Here is a 22,311-nt window from a genome sequence, read left to right on the forward strand (position 1 = left end):
TAGGTACGGCTAGAGATAATAAAGACTAGGCACGGCTAGAGATAATTAAACCTAGAGAGAGTACGGCGTATCTAGGTATAGCTAGAGATAATAAAACTTAAAGAAATATAGTACGTATAGGTATACTAGCTATTAAACTTAAAACAATAGAATAGAAGGGCGATAGAGGGTTTACTATATAGACTATAGGAGTATAGGGAAAATATCGATTATATATAGGAGTATAGGAAAAATATCGATTATAGTATACTTATAGGGTAGAAAATAGTTACTGTAAGAGCTTAGTTATAATGTATAAGCGCAGGGAAAACTATCCTTACTATACGGTAGCCCTAGGCTCCCTGGGCTCCTATAGTAAATTGAGTTGCGCTGGGCTGCGGGCCAAAACACCGATGCGGTAGCTACTAATACCTCTACGTTTCCTATCCCTCCGAGGTAGACTAAGACGACGTTGTATCGACCGATAACTCCGGTAGTATATATATTCGGGTTATCTAGTGCTTTACTATATCTTTTACTATAGTCGGCCTAGAACTTATTAAATACGGTATAAACGGCTTCCGCCTCTTTAACTAAGGTATATAGAATTATAATATAGAAATGGGCGCGACTCTAGGGGACGGTCGGAGACGATATAATAACGGCTAGAGGGCGGCTAGCTACTAAAATAGCCGATCGAATATCGGTTTTAGTTTCCTAGTGGGTAAGGTAGAGCGGGCGAGGCCCGATAGGGGAAGAAGAGGTTTAGCTATAGTTCGAGAAATATACGGAAGCCTATCTACGGCTTAGCCTATCTACGTAATATACTAGAAGGAGATCTAAGAATCTAAAGTAAAACCCCTCCTATCCCTCTAGGAAGCTAATTAGTGGCCTAGGTTCGTACGGCGTATACGGAGCGTAGTTAGATCTCCTGTATTGTCTTTATTCTTTAAGGTAAGTAATGTGGACTTAGTGAAGAGCTGTCTCGTAAAAGGGCTCTTCGCTAGTTACGTATAAATAGGTAGCTATACTAAGGCGCTAAGAGTAAGTAATAGATGACGCTATAAGTGCTAAGACCGTACGGTATAGTAATACTATATTACCTCCGCTCGTTAGTAGTTAGATTAGTTAAACTATAGTAGTTTTAGGTAAGCGCGGCCCGCTTATATCCTTAGCTTCTAGTAAGAGAAAGCTATAATATATTTATAGAGGGGACCGCGGTTTCGATTATTACTATTAATTCCATCGGACTATATTAAATTAAGAGATTACGTTTCGGAAAGAATCCCGCGAGAAGAGTTAGCGAGTATCTTTATTTTAGTTATTTTACTCTATTGTAGGTTCTATCGATAGATATTAAACTTAACCCTCCATTAACGCGACCCCGCGTTCGCGGCGCCGGGCGATAGCGGCCGATCCCGAAGTAGAATATATAGCCGACGCGATTACGAACGATAAACGCGCCGGGACTATCGAGCTAGCGTAACCGGAGAAATGCTCCGAAAGCCCGAGAAAACAAAGTAAATAAGGATCTCTACGACGAGGAAACAATTACTGTAGGAACGAAGACTTTAAAGCGAGCCACCCGATCTACGGCCGTAAAGTTAATACTACCTAGAGATGGAAGGAACGTAACCCTTAGAGAGGATATAGTAGAGTAGCGAAAAGAGGTAGAAATAATGGGAAGTATCTATAACGAGGTTAAGTCTCTAAGGGAAATTGTCATTAAGCAACAAGACACCATTAGTAACCTACGCGACCAACACAAAGAAACCCGCTCAGAATTCCAAGCGCTTAACTCAATTCAGTGCCAAGCTGAGATGCGTATAACTCGTAGAATACAGTTGGTGGTGCTAAGGGCTCGCGTTTTCGACGACGTCGACCGCCGCTTTGCGAGTCCTCTGCACCTGTGGCTTGACCCCATTATTATTATTAGCATTTGGCTAACACAACACAAGTATATCTACTCAAGGCCAATTAGGACCTTGAGCTTCCAATCAGATGCACCTTCTGCGCGGTCGTTCTTGGACATTAAACCACGCATCAGGAGGATTCTTAGCATTGACGACCCTTCTGACACCGAGGCGGGGGACCGCTGGGTACGTCAATCGTCCTTCCTTGCGGCCATGAACCTTGGTGGTAATTGCTTATGAGTGAATAGTCCGACGAACTATCCAAGGCTCTGCGGGGGTTCGAGACGTCCATTGCCAACGCAAATCGAGTGAGTAGATAGAATGAGGCACTCCAATTCCCCTCGGCTTGCTGATCTTCCTCCCCGTGACAGAATGAGCATGCTGTAGCAGCAACGCTTGACCGTGAAATGAAATCAGTTTTGGAAAGTTTCTTCGTTCGCCTTGAAAGTTTGGTTGCAGCTGCTCACACGGTAAGTGAAGATCAGCTTATACACAGTTAACAGTTGTGCTCATATCCCTCCGAACCTGAACCAACTGACCGCTTCTTGACCCCCAGAAACGCCTAATCCAATACCACAAGTAGTGGCCTTTGTTATGTACTATTCTGGAAAGAACCATAGAGGGTACTATAGTCGACCCGGTTGGACAACAGATCCGCACCTTCAGGACACGCCGCTTGCGACCATGTGGGCGTATCTGCGTACCCTGCGAATTGCCGATGGGCCGGATGAGGCGCATCCGCCTTTTCACATGTTTTGCGGTGATGCTAACTTCGGAATGTGGCACAACGCTATCCCTTGAGCCGTCAGTTGGGTACCCTGTGTTGTGAATTACGGCAGTGGAAGCATATGGTTATTATTCTTCTACTTCCTCAGAATGGAGGAGCATATATTCACTGAAGTAACATACTAGAAGCTTCTCTATCATTTCCAAGCGTGCGGAATGATTCCATGAGACTTTCCGTCAACCTTATGATAGTCGGTTGAACCTCATATTACAACACCCTGTACCTTGGCACTCCCATAGTAAACAAGGTCCTCAAATAGATGTCATCTAAAGTGTTCTGCGCTACGTGTTAGGGTTTGATCACATGGGTGACTGCACCTATTCCAGAGGCTTGGAGGGCGGTGCCCGCAGTGACAGGATTACCACCCTTCCCAGCATGGCGGAGAAGCAAAGTGCCTCGCATAGCTCAGTCACAGGAAATGTCTGTTTCCGCTCCAAAACAAGGCGGTGTTTCTCTTGGCGACTGGGCGCCTGCATCCCTTGCCAGGGACGTGATCCACGAAGGAAATACAAGGCCATGTACTCTAGCGACTCAAGGTCGTCACGCCACGATGGAGCTGCATAGGGCACTTTTAGCCTTCGAATCAACAATGGAATTTCCACGGGACTTACCGACGTTCAAATGGCCGTTAACGCTGGCATACCGGCACGTGCCAACCAATGAGATCCGGGGGGGGGGGAAGGTCCCGCAGGTTTGTGACTCGTGGCTTGGTCGTACGAATCCCCCTCATAGGCGGCGAGTCCAAGATCGGTCATGTAGACAATGTTGCCCTGCTTACCAGTGCCTCGGAGGAAGTTTTCAGGTTTGATGTCGCGATGGAGATAGCCAGTCGTGTGAAGACTTTGGAGACCTGGCTCGATAACGAAGAGAAGAGATTATAGAAGAAGCTTCTCCTAGTGAGTTGAATAATACTCCATAACTTATTATTTAATCCCTAGTATTTCGAAATATATCACTCACTCCTACCTACGAGGCCGATTCGAGGTCCGAGGCTACCGCCAAGTCAGGATGAACGCTTTAGAAAGAAAAACATACTCACGGATCTCGTCTGGGTGTCTGACCTGATCGACTCAATGAGACTCGATCTAGTCGGTGCATCCACTCGTGACACAGATATATTGTCACGAGGAGTTTCCCCCATCCTTTTCACGCATTTCCAGCACGTTCCTTGCGCCAAAACAAACGTTGGATATCCCTTGCTGACGCTGATGCAGGTAGCGGCGAGCACGGGCTTGCCAATTATCGTGAGCACGGAGAACGGCAGCTTCTTCGGGACGTTGAAGCAGCTCTTCCCAATTGTCCACTGCGATTAATCTCGGCCATTTATGCTCACTTCTGTCATTAGTACTGAGCTGTGTACTCCTGCACGTGCACATACAGCGGCGAAGAAGCTTCTCGTTCTCCAGGGCCTTCAGTACGTCCAAGTCAGCGACCTTCTCCCCGGGGTCCGTCACTGTAACAAGAGCCTCGACGAAGTGGAGCACGTTGTCTCTGCCACCTCGTACACCGAAGTCGACGGCCCTCTCGTACTCCGTGAATGAGAGATGTAACTGAGTCTTGCGGAACTGATCTAACAGCTGCCCGTCAAAAGGCTCGTGCCTCACAACCGAATATCTGTCTAGCTCTGGTTTGCGGACAATAGGAGCAGCTGGGGCAACAAGCATTGCTACACTGGGAAACCCCAGATTACCGATAATGCGTTTGATCTTGTTTGAAGGCTTACTCTCCGCTGGGTCGCATAAGAGTTCCGAGGCAACAAATATAGAATTTCCCGAAGATATTGCAAGCACCGCTTCCAAGCCATCTGATTGGAAATTCTAGCAACCAGATTCACGATACAGGCAAAAGACTGTCCACGGCTCAAAGGGAAAGAGTGCAGGATTGAGGATTCCCCCCTGAGGATTATCAGGATTCGACACGCTCTCGTTAGCTTCTGGGAGCCACAGCGCGTTGTGAAGTGGAAATCCCAAAATTTTCAGAGAAATTGTAGCACGTGGAAAGCTCTGATACGTCTCCCTGGCCGAGCAAAAGCCTGCAATGACCGAAAACAGGGGTCTAAATCTGGTGACGACCTCATGTAGATGTCGAAAAAGTCCAGCAGGGCCTGGGCGCTGATGATATTGTCGGTCAGCATTTTCGTAACGGCGTGGATATGAACCCCCTCAATGTTCTTAATGGGGTGTTTCGACACAAGAGGCGCGCGCATCACATAGACCGCCGCCCTTTGAGGATCCCCAAGGAGAAAGTCGAATGTAGATATAGAAGCATCGCTGGGATCATCACAACGTGTGTCATTACCTGTGTCCTCCAGATAATCCGATGGTGGGGACCAGTGTAAGATATCGCTGCCGATCATGCACACAAATTGAGTTTGAAGCGAAAGCGACTCGTTCGTAATCGGTAGTCTCTTCCTACGTAAATGCGCCTTTTGGCTATACAGTAATTGGTTTGGGTGGTCTACAGGCTGCGAAAGACCTGTCTCGGAGGGAATGATATTCAGCCATCTGGAGTGACCTGAGCCGGAGACAATGGCCCCATCTTGATGCCGCTTCACTCCTCTCCTTAGTGGTTTAGTAGTTGCCAGCTCGTACTCGACAGAAGAAATATTGGTCAAGAAAGTTCTCTTGAACGGACCGGTGAGATATGATTGACCTGAAAGCTCTCCGTCGTTGCCAACGGCCAGAAAAGGTTGGTATCTGATTATCAGCTGTGTTGGAACGATGTCGAGAGTGGCGCATTCTTCACGCAATATGCTGATTTGTCTCCCCTCGTCCGAAATCAATGGGATAATAAATTCTGCGGGGCGTGAGATGTACGGAATATTTGTTGGATAGAGTTTGGTCCTCCAGTTCTTTGACTTTTGAGCGGAATATTTTTGTCGTTCAGTTGCCTGGAAGATGCAGTCGGTGTTGGTGTTGGTGTTGATCGTCACATGCGAGGCACACAATGCAATTTCTGACTAATCCGAGACCGGATTATTTCAATATGGGATTCACGAATATATGCATTTGGACATCCACCCCCAATTCAAGCTCATAGGCCCAGGACCTCATCTGATTGAATGAATAAAGTCAACGGGAATCTGCAACGCCCTGAGGGCTTCTTTGATCAACCCAAAATAGTGTACACATTGCTAGTATTGACCAAGAAATGCTTTTGTCTCCGTCGCCATCTGGCCGCCAATACATCCGCTGGCCAACATTGGAAAGACTCTGCGCGCTTGCCCTCTATGAGAATCTCTTGGTGATCTTTGCGATAACTGTCAAAGGATTAATGTTAGTAGACGGACCTCATCAAACCAGACACCGCGTGAACATAAGATGTAGTGCCACCACGCCGAAAATAAATCCCAAACTCAAGAACAAGATGACCATAGGGTCCACCTTCAATCCAGGGCTCTCATCCGTATATAATCTCAGCATGGTTCCACTAGAACCTCCCGCACCTGCGGAACGTGTGGATGCTGGTCGTGCATTCTTGACTGATTCCTTGTGATCGGCAGCGGCGCGTCGACGGATGGCTGACCGAGGTCCTCAAGGTGGTGATCCTGCTCGTGCGATCGATGATCTACTGGTCTTGGATGCTGAAGGTGTGGAATCAGCTCCGGACTCGGGTCCTGAGGTTAGAGGTGATGATGGTCTGGGGGCAGACTGGATAGAATTTGGTCAGCCCATGGTTTCACAACACTGTCTGCTTTCTCCTTGTCCCAACGCGCGTGATGTAAGGTCAGGGGAAGCTATCGCGCAGCTGTCTCTGGTCGAGCAAAGGGAAACCCGGGATATTGCATACCATGATTGCTAGTGTAGAGAAGGAGAGGAAAGTGTGGGTGGTCGCAAGAAGGAGAGTGCAACAGGGTGATCAAGAACGGCTGATTCGATTGCACAGACGCAGGATTCACGATGAACCAGAAAGAAAAAGGGCTGGAGACACTGGGAGAGGGTTGGCTCGGTGGTGGAAGTTATTGAGTGGTGATCTGGTCCTTTCAGAACCGCAGCTTGTGGACACTTTTCTTACCACCGCAATTTCTGGGGAAACTTGAGAATTCAAAGGGCGGCTAAATACTTCACCATAGTCAATCTACGGTGAAACTTTATTGCGCTCGAGCAGCCTTGGCATGTTTGTCACTTTGTCGACTCCCCTCCTCTCACAACAGCCCAGATACAATCTCCTGGATTGAATCGCGCACCGCTTTTCCGCACAAGGAAGAAGGGGAGGCCTATTGACTGTGTACTAAAAGACGCCGATGAATCTGCTAGAAAATAGAGGTTGACAACCACAACCGAGATGAAAACAAGCACCCATTTAGCTAAAGTTGCAGCAACGCAACAGCTACAACTAGCCAATTAAGTAACCGCGTGTCCATGCGCTAGTGGTCAAGTTTGTGCTCTCCCAAGATTGGTAGAAAACAACTTTCAACCTAGAAATCTGGTGCTAAAGGCGGGGTGGGTGTTCCAGGATTGGCCGAGTTCCAAATGGGCCTAGCTTTGATCTTGGAGGGGTTCAGCCTTAGGACACAGGAGTCTTTCAGCTCCCCGTGTTTGTTAATCAGGCGCCAGCAACATATGTAGTCCCGTTTTCGAGCAATTGTGGTCTGGACTCTGCTTAGGTGTGCCAACTGATCCACAGCATGACACAATTCCAACCATGGATATCTTCGGGACCACAGTAACTGTTATCCATGAGATCTACACTATCACGGTCTTTATCAAAGGTGTGGTGGACGATGTGAGGTCGTACGGACCTGAAACTGTGCAGATCCGACAAAAGCTTGCACATGAGTTTGTCTATGTCGATTTGTTCCAGTCGAATTTCTTCGACGACGCTGCTAATGCCGAAGCTTACAAAAAGCAGTCCAAAATGCTTCAAGCAGACGTCAAGTCGATTCTCGATAATCTCAAGAGGGTTTTAGCCGAGTATGCGATCGAAGCTGCTAAACATGGCATTTTGGCTGATGATGGTGATCCGGTAGTGGGGCAAGCGGTAACCCAACCTCCACCGAGCAAAAAGATCAGGGTAAAGGATCGGGTTCGGAAGTTTGTTGATGGTGCTCGTGAAGATGCCAAAGAGCTCAACAAAAAGACATTATGGTCTTTATTTGATAAAGAGAAGATCCTCCAGATGCTGACAGAGTATAGCGAGTGGACAAACCGCCTACGACAGTGCTCCGCCCTAATGACGGAGAGAATACTTCTGAAAGGGTTAACGAGCTTTGCTGAGTTTGCAGACACACAAAATGCCAGAGACTTGGGGCTGCAAGACGTTGCAAAACGACGTTCGCTCGTCAATGTCATCCCGCCGGCAACTTTCACACCATTGAGCGGCTTTATCATGCCGCGGTCTGAGCGAATAGTAGCTTCCAATGTTGTGATCGTCAAGTTCCATGCGGACGATATGCCTGAGCCGAGAGAAGTCGTGCTCGAACACTGTACATACAGTATTGCACTATTGCAGGCAATTCAATCAAAGAAAGACGCCACAGCGATCGCAGAGCTCAAAATTCCTTACAGAAAATTGGCTTGGACGCTCAACCAGTCTCCATTTGCAGAAGAGACTGACAGTGACGACATATTGACGGCGACAAATCCTTCGCTTCTCACACTGCGATGTATCGGCTATATTGACCAGCCTGAAAAGGAGCAAGTGTCTTTCCTGTACGAACTACCCAACCTGGGGATCATGCAAGAACAGCTTTCAGTCAAGACTCTTCATGGCCTCATTAGGGGATCGAAACCGCCTGAGTCGGGCTCAGACACATTTTTCCTAGACATATGGGAGGATTGTTGGTCTAGAATTGACCAGAAACCCAGTTCCGGGGGCAAGCGTAAGCAGTCTCTCCGGAACCGGTTTTTCCTGGCCTATGCCTTGGCCATGACGGTGCTGAACATTCACAGTTCTGGCTGGGTGCATAAGGATCTGTGGAGCCACGGCATCATCATCATTCCTTCCAGCAGGCCGTCCAAACAGTCAGGTTCCACCTATTTGATTCCTTACGTGGCTGGATGGGGTGTTGCTCGCCCGACAGCTGCAAAGGAGACGGACTTGAGGCCCGACTACAGCATCGAGGCGAATTTATACCGTCATCCCAATCGACAGCAGCAGCCCTCCAAGAAGTATACATTGATTCACGACCTCTACTCACTCGGTGTCCTGCTGATGGAGATTGGGGTGTGGGATACTGTCGACAATATGTTCCAAAGCCAGATTAAGTGGGCAAAGAAGCAAAACAGTCCACCCAAAGTCGACCTGGTACGACTGGAATGGAGGAGGTTCGTGAAAACTGAAGTCGAACGCCAAATGGGCGAAGTATACGCTCGGGCTGTCGGATGCTGCTTGCTGAGTGATTTTGGTGTGGACAAGGATGATGACGCTGAAACCAATCTTGCTGTCAGTTTTAAGAACCTTGTGGTGGACGCTATCAAACCAGGTATTACTCTTTAGAAAACAGCACAATCAGGTAGGGTATTCAAGGCAGACTAGCAGTCATGGTAGTCCTGGGGTGTTATATAATGTTTCCCCACTTTCGCTGTCTTGATTCGACTTGAAGCTGCGCAAAAATGCCCGAGATAGGACAACCGATAACCTTGATCGTATTTCAAAATGTACCTAGCCAGCGGCATAGAGAGGTATTATCTCACGATTGCAGCAGTCATCAACGTCAAGTCGCTTCACAACCTCAGCAATTTTAGGTCGGTCGTCTTGTTTCTCGCTCAACATGGATGCCGCAATATCAAGCGTATCTAGAAACGTGTCTTTCCAGGGACCGAACGCCTGTAATTTCCCGCGCCGGTACCAGTAGTTTCTCAGATCCTTTCCGGCAACTGGACCTGCACTGGCGAACTTGGCAAGCTTCTCAAACCACTCATGCACTCGAGGCAGACTCTTGCAGAACGACTCATCCACAGTCTCACGGGGTGGTTGTCTCGGTAGCGCCACCCCATCAGCACCTCTCTTCTCTGACCTGAAGATGTCAAACGCAACGACTTCTTCGCACGCCAGCACGGTCAGCATCTCTGCAAAGACGCAGCCGAGGGAGAAGACGTCCGCTGCACGACCCCATGCCGTGGACTCGATTTGATCCTCTGTCTCAGAATCTGGGCCGAGTTCTGGGGCGCAGTATTTCGGCGTTGACCTCGCGAACCGTTTCGTTCGGCTTGCGGATGAGTATGTGCTGGCAGACCCAAAGTCTGCAATATATACATGATAGCGGCGGCAGTCCTCGACCTTGGCCAAGCTTTGCTTGATGAGGATGTTGTCAGGTTTGATGTCTGCATGGCGGGTGGTGTTCGTGTGGATGTACATCAGCGCGTGAGCTAGACACGGGAAGAAGCTTTCCAAATATAAACGATCCCGCAGCAGTTCGGGGTACTCGAATACCTCCTCCATACTCCTTGCCTGGCAGTTTTCCTCCATGAACCTGCTGAGGTTATACTCGCAGTAAGGATACAGCAGTATTGTATAGTCGCGCACCTGGGTGTAAGAGCCAAAGAATTGGATAATGTGGCAATGCTTTAGCTGGCGTAAGGTCTGGCTCTCTTCCTTGAAGTACTCCAGGTCGGCTGGATATTTCCACTGCATGCGCTTCCGCGCCAGGACCACACCCTAAGGGAGTCAGGATAAATGGCCAACGAAATCTGAGCACCGAAGGAGACTACGGACATACCTTGTATCGTGCCACGTCGACCGTTGCGTTCCCAGACCTTGGATTCTGCGAGCTTCTATCTACGACTAGCTCTGGAGGAGACTCGCGTTGGCGAAAGATTTTGTCCTCACAGGGCCACTGTAGTTCGGGCTTTAGTGTGAACCCTGGCAGGTGCCGTGAGGTGGATTGTGAATCCCAAGCACGGCGGTTGTCGTACCATGCATTCTCCAGGCGTCGAAGGCAAGCATATTTTGCTTCGCTCCCACACGGGCAACCGAAAACATGGGACATGAACGCCGCAAGTGAGGAAAACGAAGTATTATTTGGACACCCATGCCAACAGCACAACTGGGACTGGAAGTTCTCAATTTCCGGCAAATGGTTGATTACCCAGCGTAACCGAAGGGCGCTGCGTGTCTCGTAAGGAGTTGTCGAGGCCATCCCGCAGGAAGGATTTCCTGATTGACAAAGTTGGCTTTTGACAAAGGTCAGTTCAGAGGACCACATCCAGGCCTTGTAAAGATTCTGCGAACACAAACTTACAATGACCGATTTTGAGCCTTTTTCGCAGTGCCTGGACCTCCTGGGAGAGCCTCCTCGTCTTCTTTCCGGAGGATATTGCAGAGGTCCACCAGCTTCTTTGTTTCTGTAGATTTTGGGTCGGCTGTTAACTTCACAATGGCCTGCAGGTTCAAACTTGATGCTTTTATTCGTTCTCTGCGAGCTTGGTTCTCCTGGGAAAGGACATTCCTAAGTTTATCATTATGTTCCTCCAGATCACTAACCACCCTTTGACTCTGATCGTCCCAGAGATCCTGAAGATTCGCCTTCCATGCCACTATATCAGTTTCCTCATAGTCCCACTCAACCTGAATCTATTAGCTGCCATAGTTGATATCCACTGGGATCAGATTGAGCTTACCGTCATATCTGGAGGTCTGACTTGATCCGCGATGTTCTTAATATCTTGCAAACTCCGAAGAATGCTTGTGCAAGTTCCACAGTAAACCTCCACATGAACTCCAAGTCGTCTACGAGCGGTGGCCTGCACATCTACCTCCTTCCATTTGTCACTTTTGAGCGGGATGAAGAAAGCAGCAATGTTTGCAAACGGAACCACATCGCAGAGAAGCTCCACCGCTGTGTCCTCGAACGAATTTCTCTGCAGACTGAGCCGGCGCATAACATTGACCAGAGCAGATCGGTCTTCCTCATCGTCTTCTGCTGTTAGATAATCTTCCAGATTCCGAAGCTGTTTAATCAGAGCCGCGAACGTCACAAGCACAGTCCCAGCCACCGCAAGGGGGGTCGGAGCACCCAGCATTGCAAGGGAAGCCTGGATGGCCGACGCTGGTGCCCGAACCATGGTTTTCATGGCCTTCCATTCCCTACGGCGACCGCTTCAATTTTTTAAGACGCCACTGGTAGCTTGACAGATTTCCAGCTGTTACAGCAGTGTTTGATCCTTATGTCAAGTAGTGGCACTTTCGGCGACTTACCCCTCCTGTGCCAAGCCAAGCCTCGTACATGCAGGTGCCCCGCCCTCAGCTTCGACACTTTTGATATCCGGCATATTGTCGTAGGTCATCAAACCATGGAAATAAATTGAGACCGTCTGCCACCCGATGGATCCTCCAGATAGACATATCCGATGCCTCTCCCTAGGTAAAGCGCTCTTAGGAAGCCGCCTCCAGAGGCTAACATTTACCCACAGACGGTGGAGGCGTTCGAGGACTTTCGTCGCTGTTGATCCTTCGACAGTTGATGAGACACCTGAATGAGGGCCGCCGAGTCAAGGAAAGGTTCGAACCATGGCAAGTCTTCGACATGATCGGAGGCACGTCTACAGGCGGGTAGGTTAACATCGTAGCACATTCCACGAGGAGTGCCAGCAGCGAATTGCATTGCCCCGAGCACTGGGGTTTCCATGATCACAGCTGACACCTTAGTCACAGTCTGATAGCAATAATGCTGGGCAGGTTGCATATGGGCATTGACGAGTGCATCGATGCATACATGGACTTTTCACGATCACTGTTTGAACCGAAACGATCCAAGTTTAATGCTTTCATGAGGCCAACGGTCGCAGCCACAATCGCCCAGGATAAACTGGAAAGCATTCTGAGGAGAATGACTTCGGCTTCTGCCACCCTTGAAGATCCAATGCAAGATGCTGATTCACCCTGCAAAGTGTAAGAAAACATCTGTCTGCGACATAATTCCAAATATTCGTTCGCGCTGATACCACGGTGCTTCAGGGTTATCGCTGCGGTGGACGCTTCGGCGAACTATGAACTCATGCGGAGCTACCGAAATCCCACAGCTCCAGAGGACGTCAAATACAATATCTGGGAAGCAGCACGTGCTACCTCTGCAGCTCCCACATACTTTGAAAACTTTGACAATAAGGTGATGAAATCCGTGCGATATAATCCTGTCAACTCGCTTTATGAGGAAGCACGGAGCCTCTGGCCGGAGAGTAATATTCAGCTTGTCAGCATTGGTGCAGGCGGGGGACCCCGGAACACATTCACCTCGAGCTTAGGAGACCACATCAAAGCCTTTAATAGGATATTGACCGATTCTGAAGACGAGGCGCGACGTTTTGAATATTTTCACACTGGAATGGCCTTTCAATTAACATTGTACCGATTCAACGTCATTGATGGCTTACAGAATGTGGCCCTCGATGAATACAGGGCAGTGCGCGACATTCAATTGGCCACTGATCAGTATCTTCACCACAGAGAAACTGAAGATAAAATGCGCCGTTGTATTGAGGAGTTATCCGAGATCAATTACGAAGGTCTGAATTTGCCCACTTCCTCCCCTCACATAACTGATTCTATTGTAGCCAAGTCGAAGCAAGTCATAAAATTGGAAGCGGACCGCGACTCCGGCCAGCGGCTTCGACGTTATACTGACTGGCTCTCTGCCTCCAATATGGCTACAACACTAAGTGATACTGTATCCAAGATCCAAGAGGGGACTGGTTCTGCCCTATTGTCCGAGCCAAAGTTCAAATACTGGTTGACGGGAGAAATTCAGACTCTCCTGTGTCTCGGCGTTCCTGGCGTGGGTAAGACAGTTCTGGCGGCGCAGGTTATTGACACTTTAACTAGACATAATGTACACAAGAACAGTCCTACTCTATTTTTCTTTGCGAGTTGGCGACAACGCGAAGCTGAAAGTCAAACACCTGCTGCCATCCTCGCAAATCTGCTGTGCCAAGTTCTGCTGTCCCAGGGGTCCATATCGGATGCAACACAGCAACTTTTCGAACGACACATGAAAGGAGCAAGCCGGCCAGGTGGGACTGAATTGCTGGATTGCCTCAAACGGGAGACACGCCACATACCCAAGACATATATCATTATTGATGCTCTAGACGAAGTTTCCGAGCAGTGTCAGCCAGTTTTACTCCAGTACGTGCGTGATCTTTTACGGGAAGGAGAAATACAGTTTATGGCAACATCCCGTGAGCTCCCGGGTACAGAACGGCTCTTCAGTCGTCTATTCCCGAGATCCGAATTCATTCATATCAACAGCAGCGCAGACGACATCGAGGCATACTTGTTCGGTCGAATGGCAATGTTGCCTGATGTTGTGATGCAGGACATTGAGTTCCAGTCATTCATAGTGGCCGAAATCATGAAGCGCTCTGCTGGCGTGTAGGTTTTCAGCTTCTCAATTGTGACCATAGCTTACATATTGAGTCCAGATTTCTCGTTGCCAAACTCCTAGTTGAGTCACTGGTGCCGCTTAGGACCGTCCGGCAAATCAAGAGTGCATTGAGACCGGGACCCACTGATATTTCAGGCATGTATGAGGCGTTGTTGGCCACAGTCGAAGACCAAGATAAGTTCTCCCGCGAGCTTGCATTCCAAGTTTTTGAGTGGCTCGCTTATGCTCGAAGACCAATGTCTGCTCAAGAGCTGCAGCATGCATTGGCTATCGAGGAAGGTAGCAAGTTTCTTGATCGAGACTCGTTGATATCAGTTGACGACGTGGTTTCAGTGTGCGGTGGCTTGGTTGCTTTCAACGCGGACAGCAATCTCCTCACTTTTGTGCATGTATCGGTAGACGAATTCTTTCAAAGGATCATGCAAGAGCGCTTCGAGAATGGCCAGAAGCGAATTGCCACCGCATGTCTGACATACCTTAGCTTCGATTGTTTCGGCGACGGCCCATGCACGGATGCACAAAAACTACAACAGCGGAAGGAGGATTATCCTTTTCTCCATTATGCAGCTAGCTTTTGGGGCTTTCATGCTCGGGAAGTGGTACCAAATGAGATTTTGGTTGTTGCTTCAAGGTTGCTTCATCATAATAGCAAATTGGCCTGCTGCTGCCAGATCATGCAATCTCGCAACCATCGCTTTTCCCGCAGCAGTGTTTTGGGATCGGAATTGATCACTCCGCTTCACCTTCTAGCTCATTTTGGCTTGACACAGTTGTCGCTTTTGATGTCCGACTACTTTCAAGATGTGAACGCAAAAGACTCCCTGGGGAGAGATCCGATGACCTGGGCTATGCAAAGTAGTCAAAGCGAGATGATATATTTACTTTTGGACCATGGAGCAAGCATTGATGTTGTGGATCGCAAAGGACGCTCGTATCTAGCTTTGGCCGTCATTGACGGAAACATAGATCTTGTGAATGGTCTGCTATCACGAGGCGCGAATCCATCGACGAAGGATAGCCGAGGACAGAGTATTCTCTCACTGGCCGCAGCGAACGGGAAATTATCTGCCTTCAACGCGGTTTTGAAACTAACACCCGACATGATCGATGACAGAGACCAAACTGATCGATCACCACTGTTCTACGCTGCAGAGAAAGGATATGTCGACATCGTGACTTTCATATTGAGCCAACCGTTGGTGAGGGTCAATTCTCAAGATGAGAAGGAGCAGACTCCACTTATAGCTGCCGCAAGAAGAGGACACGTCAAAGTCATCGAAGCACTGTTGCAGCATCCTCGTATTGACGTCAATTTGAAGGACTCGATGGGTCGAACGGCACTGATGGTAGCGACTATGGAAGGGCACTTGGATGTGGTCGAACTTCTTCTCGCCCATCATGATGGCCCGGCAGGATTGCAGATACCCGACTACACAGGAAGGACGCCGCAAGCTTGGACATTTATCACGAATCGCCTACAGCAGAAAGATATTCTCAATGCTCAAAAGTTCAGCCTCTTTGATGATGATGGTGATGACGATGCACCAAAGGAAGCGTTTGTACCCTCGTCTTGATCATATTGGATCCACCAGCTAACTTTGCTAGGCGAGCTCTCGCTGAATTGTGGTTCGAAAGATTCGATGCGAATGTCGTCCCTCTCATTCAAAAGCGCTCCAACAATGAGAAGGGTCGGATAAGAATTGCCATCCTTGATACTGGCATGGACCCATCCGATCGTAGGATCCGAGAAGCGAGGGATCGAATCAAATACAAAAGTTTTCTCATTGGCGAGGAGGATGACTTCCCGGAAGATCCCCAGGATTCAAATGGACATGGAACCTTCTGTACTGCGCTCTTACTTAAAATTGCGAAAACGGCGGAAGTTTTCGTGGCGCGTGTGACAGCTAGCGACAAGTTGGAAAATCCTGATTGTATCGCAGAGGTACGTTTCCATGCCTGCTTGAAGCCATGTACTCATTATAACAAGGCCATCCACTGGGCGATTCACGAGAGCGTTGACATAATCTCCATGTCATTCAGCTTTCCAGATTACACTCCGAGATTAGAAGGCATTCAAGCCTCAATAATAAAAGCAAACGCTGCCGGAGTCCTGATGTTTGCTCCAGCAAGCAGCGGAAGAGGTAGCCAACGACTCGGATATCCTGCTAGTAGGCATGAAGTTATCTCCGTTGGAGCTACTGATGGGGAGGGCAATATCTCAAAATTCACTCCAAGACCATTTGATGATAGGACAGACTTGAGCACTCTCGGAGAAGGTGTCATGTCCTCATGGCCCATGAAACTGAGTGCAAACGGACAGACATCAAGAAAGGAGTTGTCTGGGAGTTCAGTCGCCACTCATATCGCAGCCGGCATAGCTGCATGCGTCATTACCTACCTGCGGCGGTTACCAGATGATATTGACAAGGATTTGAGCGTTCTTCTTTCCAAGCTGAGAGACAAACAGGCCATGATGGAGGTGCTACTGGAGTTGACCAACGAAAGGGATGGCTTTCACTACCTGGCTCCATGGTTGCTGTTCAACAGCACCAATGAACGTATCATTCCTCAAGTATTGCTCGACAAACTCCGTTAAGCAAGGAATATCAATTTTCATACGCCCTTAAAGCCCAGTCACCGTGCTTCTCTCTATTGTACGCACATTCATTGGGTACGCGTCCGAAGTGCAGCAGATGATGCGAACCACATGTCAGCAACTGTAACCGCAGGTAGGACAGCAATTTTCTTCCAAACTCCTCGCTTCGATATTTGCCCGAATCTGACCTGCCCCTGTGAATATGTCATGGTCCTGACTTTTAATCAACATTCGAAGCTTGGTATTATCACTGGTGCAGAGTGTGGGGTCTTCCATCACTTGGTCATTGCTCACCTACGACAGTGCCGCACTGCGTCGAATCTTTGCCTCATAACCTAGCTATGGCAGGTACGCCGTCACGATCAGCACAATTCCTGATATACCTTCAACTGTGGACCCCACAATGGACCCCCATGACGCCATTTCGCCGCCGCCAGATTTAGGAATTGGTGAAATGGTGGAGCTATTCGTTGCGTTTATCGCACCTGGGAAGCTCGATGGGATCAGGGATGAGGGCTTTGGCAATAGTGGTTATGTACGCTGGGAGTACCGCTTGAGGTTGTAGATCTCAACACCTGGCCTCTGCAAGAAGCTGTCAGGGAGTCGAAGCTTTGTCTGATCATCGAGGGTCTGGCCGCGATGAGGCTGAATCACCACGTTGGGCAAACTCTGAAGATTTGTCAGTTAGGCTGAGGCCGCGATTGATAAGGACTCGTTTGAACCATGTAGAGGGGCGCAGAAAGAACGATACTCAACAGCGACATGGCATTCACGCTGGCAATATATCCTACGCATCTAGTCGTGCGAGAGACCAGTCGCTGCTGCAACGACATTTGTGTGATATGGTGGCGGCCCAGCTGATGGCCGCAAAGAGCTTAAATTTAGGGAGGGGGGTTGCGAAGGTGCAGGTTAGGGATAGTGAAATGGCGGCGCAGGAACGCCTTGTTGAGATGGATGTTGCGTGCTACTAGCTAACCAGTCGCGTCACAATATTACATAACGAGAAAATCACGTGTGGACTACTACTCTCGGGGTATATATAAAGCGGCAGGAGATTGAGACAGCACGTGAACGTAACAAGCCATACTTCTGTGGCGGGCGTGGCTAATTGTGGCTGCAATGTTACTTTAACGTTACGAATGACCATACTCGGGTTGGTCCTCGGCTGTTTGATGATATCCATTGAAGTACCGGGCAGGGGTCTTGTGGGAAATATACAGCAGCACTGACCGTGAACGGTGTTGGTGGCTAGTTGGATGACTTGGAAGTTTCAGCGACCGACAACAGGCTGAAGTCCCTCCGAAGTGTTACGAAAGCTGGGTGCGAAGATTGCTTATATGTCTTGTAAGACGAATGACTTTGTCGCCAACATTTGGCAGTAGCTTTCACAAGCAAATAACTGAGCTGGTTAGGTTGAAATCACCATGGAGCACCATATGTTCAAAAGTTTAGGTTTTGGCGTGTGTCATCTTCTGCCGCCAAGACAACAAAGGCGGGGGTGCAACACCTCCGAAATGGTGCCGACTCCAACCTCTCGAAACATTCCGGAAGGGATGGCCAGAAACGCAGGATATAAGCGCCCAAGTGCCATCATGCTCGATCTCCCCTCTGCTCATGTGAACCCGATTGCCATATACCACAATTCTTCAACCCGCGCAAGCGTCGAAATCTAGAGGAGCTTTCGCGTCCACCGGACTAAACATCTTAGTACGTCTCCAAAAGAATAAAGCGCAGCCACTATATTAAACCTCGATTTCCAGCAATATTTTAGGATAATTTATCGAGAATTAACTTAACTAAAGACGCGTTGGAAGAGCTAGATCGAAGGAACACTTAAGTCGCTCCGAATTATTATCTACCCTCCTAAAATCTACTCCGCCCGATTACTCGGGGCGCTCTCGATAAGCTAACGAAGGGCTATCTCCCTACCTAATCTACTACCGACTTCCTCTATTATTACCGAAAAAGGTCTTTAAAGGAGATAAAGTAATTTGCTAGAGTCGGCGGTCTAGATTTATCCGACGTAAGAGGTATACGTAGCAACTCTATCTTCTATCCTTAGTTTCTAACCTTTCGCTAGTTTCGAGAACCTATTGACCCTCTAAATTAAGCGATGAGAACGACCTAATCTAGCTCTCGTAAACGGAAACGCGGTTCTAGATCTACTTCGAATAGCTAATCTACTTTAAATACCATAACTACCAAGAGCACTAGGCCCTATAATAGGAATTTCTATTAGAACCTCATTAATGGTGGCGTCTACCCTTATAGGTATAGATACCTAGATAGCCGGGTTCCTACGAAGCTAAATAACTAGGAGGAGATCAATCGGCGGTTAACCTAGTTACGACGCTCTCTTTCGCCTTCGAAGTTCAGGAAGGTCATGAAACCTTTATATAAGTAGATGTAGACGCTATTAAAGAGAAGTAAGTAATAACTACGGTGATTCCAATCATCGAAGGAAGTATCGGTAATAGTAAATGCGTTTCGGGAGGAATCCCTTTTATAAACCTCGATCATTTCACGAACGGCACGATTGTGCCCGGTAACCTAGATATCTACTACGGTGTACGCCCCGAGCAACTTGATCGACGGGTTCGCGACGAGCTGAGCGGCTATATTATTCCTTCGACACAGGAAGACCTTCCTATAGTGCCGAATTTCTTCCTGGCTGTGAAAGGGCCGGATGGATCAGCTGCTGTGGCGAAAAGGCAAGCTTGTTATGACGGGGCATTGGGAGCGAGAGGTATGCTCCTCCTGCAGTCATATGGGCAAGATGAACCAATATTTGACAACAATGCTTACACTATTATATCAACATACCACGACGGTACACTTAAGATATACACCATCTACCCTGGCCGGCCCGCTAGTCTAGGAGGTCGACCTCAATTTTATATACATCAAGTCAATACTTGGGGCATGACTGGCAATGATGAAACCTACCGACAAGGAGCCACTGCCTATAGAGAGGCCAGAGCCTGGGCAAAGGAGTAGAGGGACCGAGCAATCACGCAGGCGAACGAGAGAGTAGGTGACAGTCAATCTACGGCACTGGCAGCCGATGCATGTTTTGAGCAAGTCTACAGCTTCACCAATGAGCCTGAATTGGATGAAACCAATGTGACCGAAACGCTTAGCCAAGAGTCCCGAATCTCGCTGAGCACCGATTCTAACACAACTATTGGGCTCCACGAATCTGAAGTCTTAGCGGATGAGCCCTTTTCGAATAGAATATCCACCAAACGCCTCAACAGACGTTCCCAGCAATATTCTCCGCCCCAGAGGAAGCGACAGAATGCCGGTGACTCTGATCACGATGTACAAATCGTTCCTTAAAGCCGACCAGCCAGCTCCCGAGCTTTTCTTATTTCAAGATAAATCCTTTCAGGAAATCCCGAGATGTCACCCGGCGGAAATGAAGCAAAGGGTATTCAAGACATCACAAGACCATCAGCGGTTCGACGGGCGAGGCATTTATGGTGTCTCATGATGGAAGCACCCCGATTAGGACAATTCACATCACTCTGATTTCGGTTGACGTAGTACTCTCACTCTGTCTCAACCCCGGTGATGTCGTTGTGAAAGTCTTCAATAGAGCTATACTTTCTGTGCCAGCAATTTTCGATAATTTTCCCGAATTGGACATTTTCCGTCGACTCCAGGTCATCCGAAGTGGGCCAGCGCCTTTCGTTGTCGAAATCGTAGTTGAAGACCTTCCAGGTAGAGATAGAATAGAGAACACAACCAATCCCAAGAAGATCCCTGCCTAATACCTCCTCGGGGCAAACATCCTGCATCTTCTCAGTCAGGGGATATCGGATACCTTGAGTAAAGTCGCAGAGCTTTGGTATTCCGCGATGCATAAGCACGTTGTCAGTTTTAATGTCCTGTATAGCGACATTGTGTGAATAAAAGTAGAGCAGAGTGTTGGATATATGCCTCATCATTTTAGAACGCATCTTCTGATCCGGCTTGGGTTTGTTTTTGATGAAATCTGTCAGGTCGCCATCACTGGCACATACTAGCTTGATCGACCCGCTCTTCTGATCGTATCCATGGTATCCAATGACCCCATCGTGATTGCCTATGCGATCATAGATCTCCCTCTCATTGTCAACAAGCCCACGGAAGTCCAGGCTCTCGTCGTCCTCAAACTCCTTAGGTCGCTTTATCACATAGTCGGAATCAAGTGTTACGTAAATATGGGCAGCAAACCCATGGGTCAGGTATTTCGTCCCTGGAGGCGGTTCAACAGTAATGCATTGAGAATCGACAGGATCCATTTCAGTATGGACCACACATGTGAAAGCTGTGGTGATTGTAGGGAACCAAAGCAATTTCTCAATAAGGAAGCGGCCAATGCCAAGATACTAAACCAGTCCTAGTTAGCGCCATGCAGCAGCGGCTTTCTCTGGTCAGGCCCCGAGAACCAATGATTTGAGGACACAAGCTAAAATATTTGGGCGTGTCAATGCTCCTAGTACTAAGTCTAGGCACCACGTAATGACCCACCCCTGTAATGACCCACGCGTCAAAACGCGTTTCATTCAAACACTCCTTCTCTTCTACTCTTAACTACACTCACAACAATTCTATTCGTACGATAAAATGGTATCTAATCGAGAGGCTAGGATCTAATAGGCTATTCTAGACTATAAAACTCGTCGATATTTAACTATTCGCTCTACCGCCGTAGTAAATAACGTAGATCGAAAGACTCTTAGCCGTCGACTATAGGGTAGCATTTTACGAGCTATAGCTCGTGAACTACAGTAAATATTATTAAATTAATAAGAGTAGATACTTATACGATGAATACTTAACCTTAAGGCGTAAGGACACCCTCCTAGCTTTACTTAAGTACGAGATCTCGTCGTTATTATCTAAGGTAATTCTATAGGGCCCTTAAGTATTAGCTAAAATTAGATATTACGATTTATTAATCGGTATCCTAAGATTTACTCTAAGGTAGGTAAAAAGATCTATAGATTACGATTATAAAGCGTTACTCCTAAGTCCCTAGCTTACTAGTTTAAGTATTTTAATTTCGTACGAGAGCGATATTAGGTCTTATAGAATAATATCTACAATATAGATGAGATAGGCATCGTATTAGGTGTCTATAGTAACTAACGAGTAGTTAGTAAGGCGGCTACTACTTTATTATATAAGGTAATACTAGAGAATCGAGAATAGGTATTAATTATCGAGACGATTTTAGCTACTAGTCGTCGACTCTAATACCTCGTTATATTTAAAGGAAATACGCTTTAATCGACCTAGTTTATAGATCCCGATATTCCTAACTACTTATATACGGTATTACTAAATAGATAAACCTTAAATAATATCGGATTAGCCTAGCTACGTTAAATATTTATCTCTTAAATAGTATTAAATAAATATCGACTACTCCTTCTTAATAGGTATAAAAGTTATACTATATACGAATTTATATAGAAATACTATATAAATCGAATTACCCTAGTCTATTTAATACCTTATTCTAGTTATATCCTATAGCTACTCGATCTTGCTTACTTTTTACTCCTAAAATACCGATATAGGGACGAAATCGCTAACTTAGTGTTATAATCCGAGCTATAAGTAGTTCCGACTAAGGTAGGGTTCCTTAATAGAGTAGGTACTAGAGTGTTAACTAGGATAATAAAGGGAATACTTATTCGTCGGACTATATCCTAAAATATAG

At 47.6% G+C, this 22,311-nt stretch overlaps 7 protein-coding genes across 7 annotated transcripts; 3 read left to right on the top strand and 4 right to left on the bottom strand.

The window, feature by feature from the left end:
* Nucleotides 1-3,068: 3,068 nt before the first annotated feature.
* On the bottom strand, nucleotides 3,069-3,527 carry A1O9_08361 (uncharacterized protein; the record flags this gene model as incomplete). The annotated part of the gene is made up of 2 exons (XM_013402747.1): nucleotides 3,069-3,235; nucleotides 3,291-3,527. A coding segment is annotated over one exon (231 nt), but the record flags the coding sequence as incomplete, so codon positions are not given.
* A 461-nt stretch (nucleotides 3,528-3,988) lies between these two features.
* Nucleotides 3,989-4,343, bottom strand: A1O9_08362 (uncharacterized protein; the record flags this gene model as incomplete). Its single annotated transcript, XM_013402748.1, has 2 exons — nucleotides 3,989-4,011; nucleotides 4,058-4,343. The coding sequence occupies 2 exons, from the start codon at nucleotides 4,341-4,343 to the stop codon at nucleotides 3,989-3,991; spliced, it is 309 nt and encodes a 102-aa protein (XP_013258202.1).
* A 2,980-nt stretch (nucleotides 4,344-7,323) lies between these two features.
* On the top strand, nucleotides 7,324-9,117 carry A1O9_08363 (uncharacterized protein; the record flags this gene model as incomplete). Its single annotated transcript, XM_013402749.1, has 1 exon — nucleotides 7,324-9,117. One exon carries the CDS (start codon nucleotides 7,324-7,326, stop codon nucleotides 9,115-9,117), a length of 1,794 nt encoding a protein of 597 aa, XP_013258203.1.
* A 165-nt stretch (nucleotides 9,118-9,282) lies between these two features.
* On the bottom strand, nucleotides 9,283-10,609 carry A1O9_08364 (serine/threonine protein kinase; the record flags this gene model as incomplete). Its single annotated transcript, XM_013402750.1, has 2 exons — nucleotides 9,283-10,278; nucleotides 10,340-10,609. 2 exons carry the CDS (start codon nucleotides 10,607-10,609, stop codon nucleotides 9,283-9,285), a joined length of 1,266 nt encoding a protein of 421 aa, XP_013258204.1.
* Nucleotides 10,610-12,286: 1,677 nt separating this feature from the next.
* Nucleotides 12,287-16,598, top strand: A1O9_08365 (uncharacterized protein; the record flags this gene model as incomplete). The annotated part of the gene is made up of 4 exons (XM_013402751.1): nucleotides 12,287-12,510; nucleotides 12,577-13,989; nucleotides 14,040-15,557; nucleotides 15,608-16,598. The coding sequence occupies 4 exons, from the start codon at nucleotides 12,287-12,289 to the stop codon at nucleotides 16,596-16,598; spliced, it is 4,146 nt and encodes a 1,381-aa protein (XP_013258205.1).
* A 2,430-nt stretch (nucleotides 16,599-19,028) lies between these two features.
* A1O9_08366 (uncharacterized protein) lies at nucleotides 19,029-19,925 on the top strand (the record flags this gene model as incomplete). The annotated part of the gene is made up of 1 exon (XM_013402752.1): nucleotides 19,029-19,925. A coding segment is annotated over one exon (567 nt), but the record flags the coding sequence as incomplete, so codon positions are not given.
* A 224-nt stretch (nucleotides 19,926-20,149) lies between these two features.
* On the bottom strand, nucleotides 20,150-20,884 carry A1O9_08367 (serine/threonine protein kinase; the record flags this gene model as incomplete). The annotated part of the gene is made up of 1 exon (XM_013402753.1): nucleotides 20,150-20,884. The coding sequence occupies one exon, from the start codon at nucleotides 20,882-20,884 to the stop codon at nucleotides 20,150-20,152; it is 735 nt and encodes a 244-aa protein (XP_013258207.1).
* Between the last annotated feature and the right edge of the window lie 1,427 nt (nucleotides 20,885-22,311).

This window comes from Exophiala aquamarina (assembly GCF_000709125.1).
Source record: "Exophiala aquamarina CBS 119918 chromosome Unknown aczIA-supercont1.7, whole genome shotgun sequence".
Classification (NCBI taxonomy): Eukaryota; Fungi; Ascomycota; class Eurotiomycetes; order Chaetothyriales; family Herpotrichiellaceae; genus Exophiala; species Exophiala aquamarina.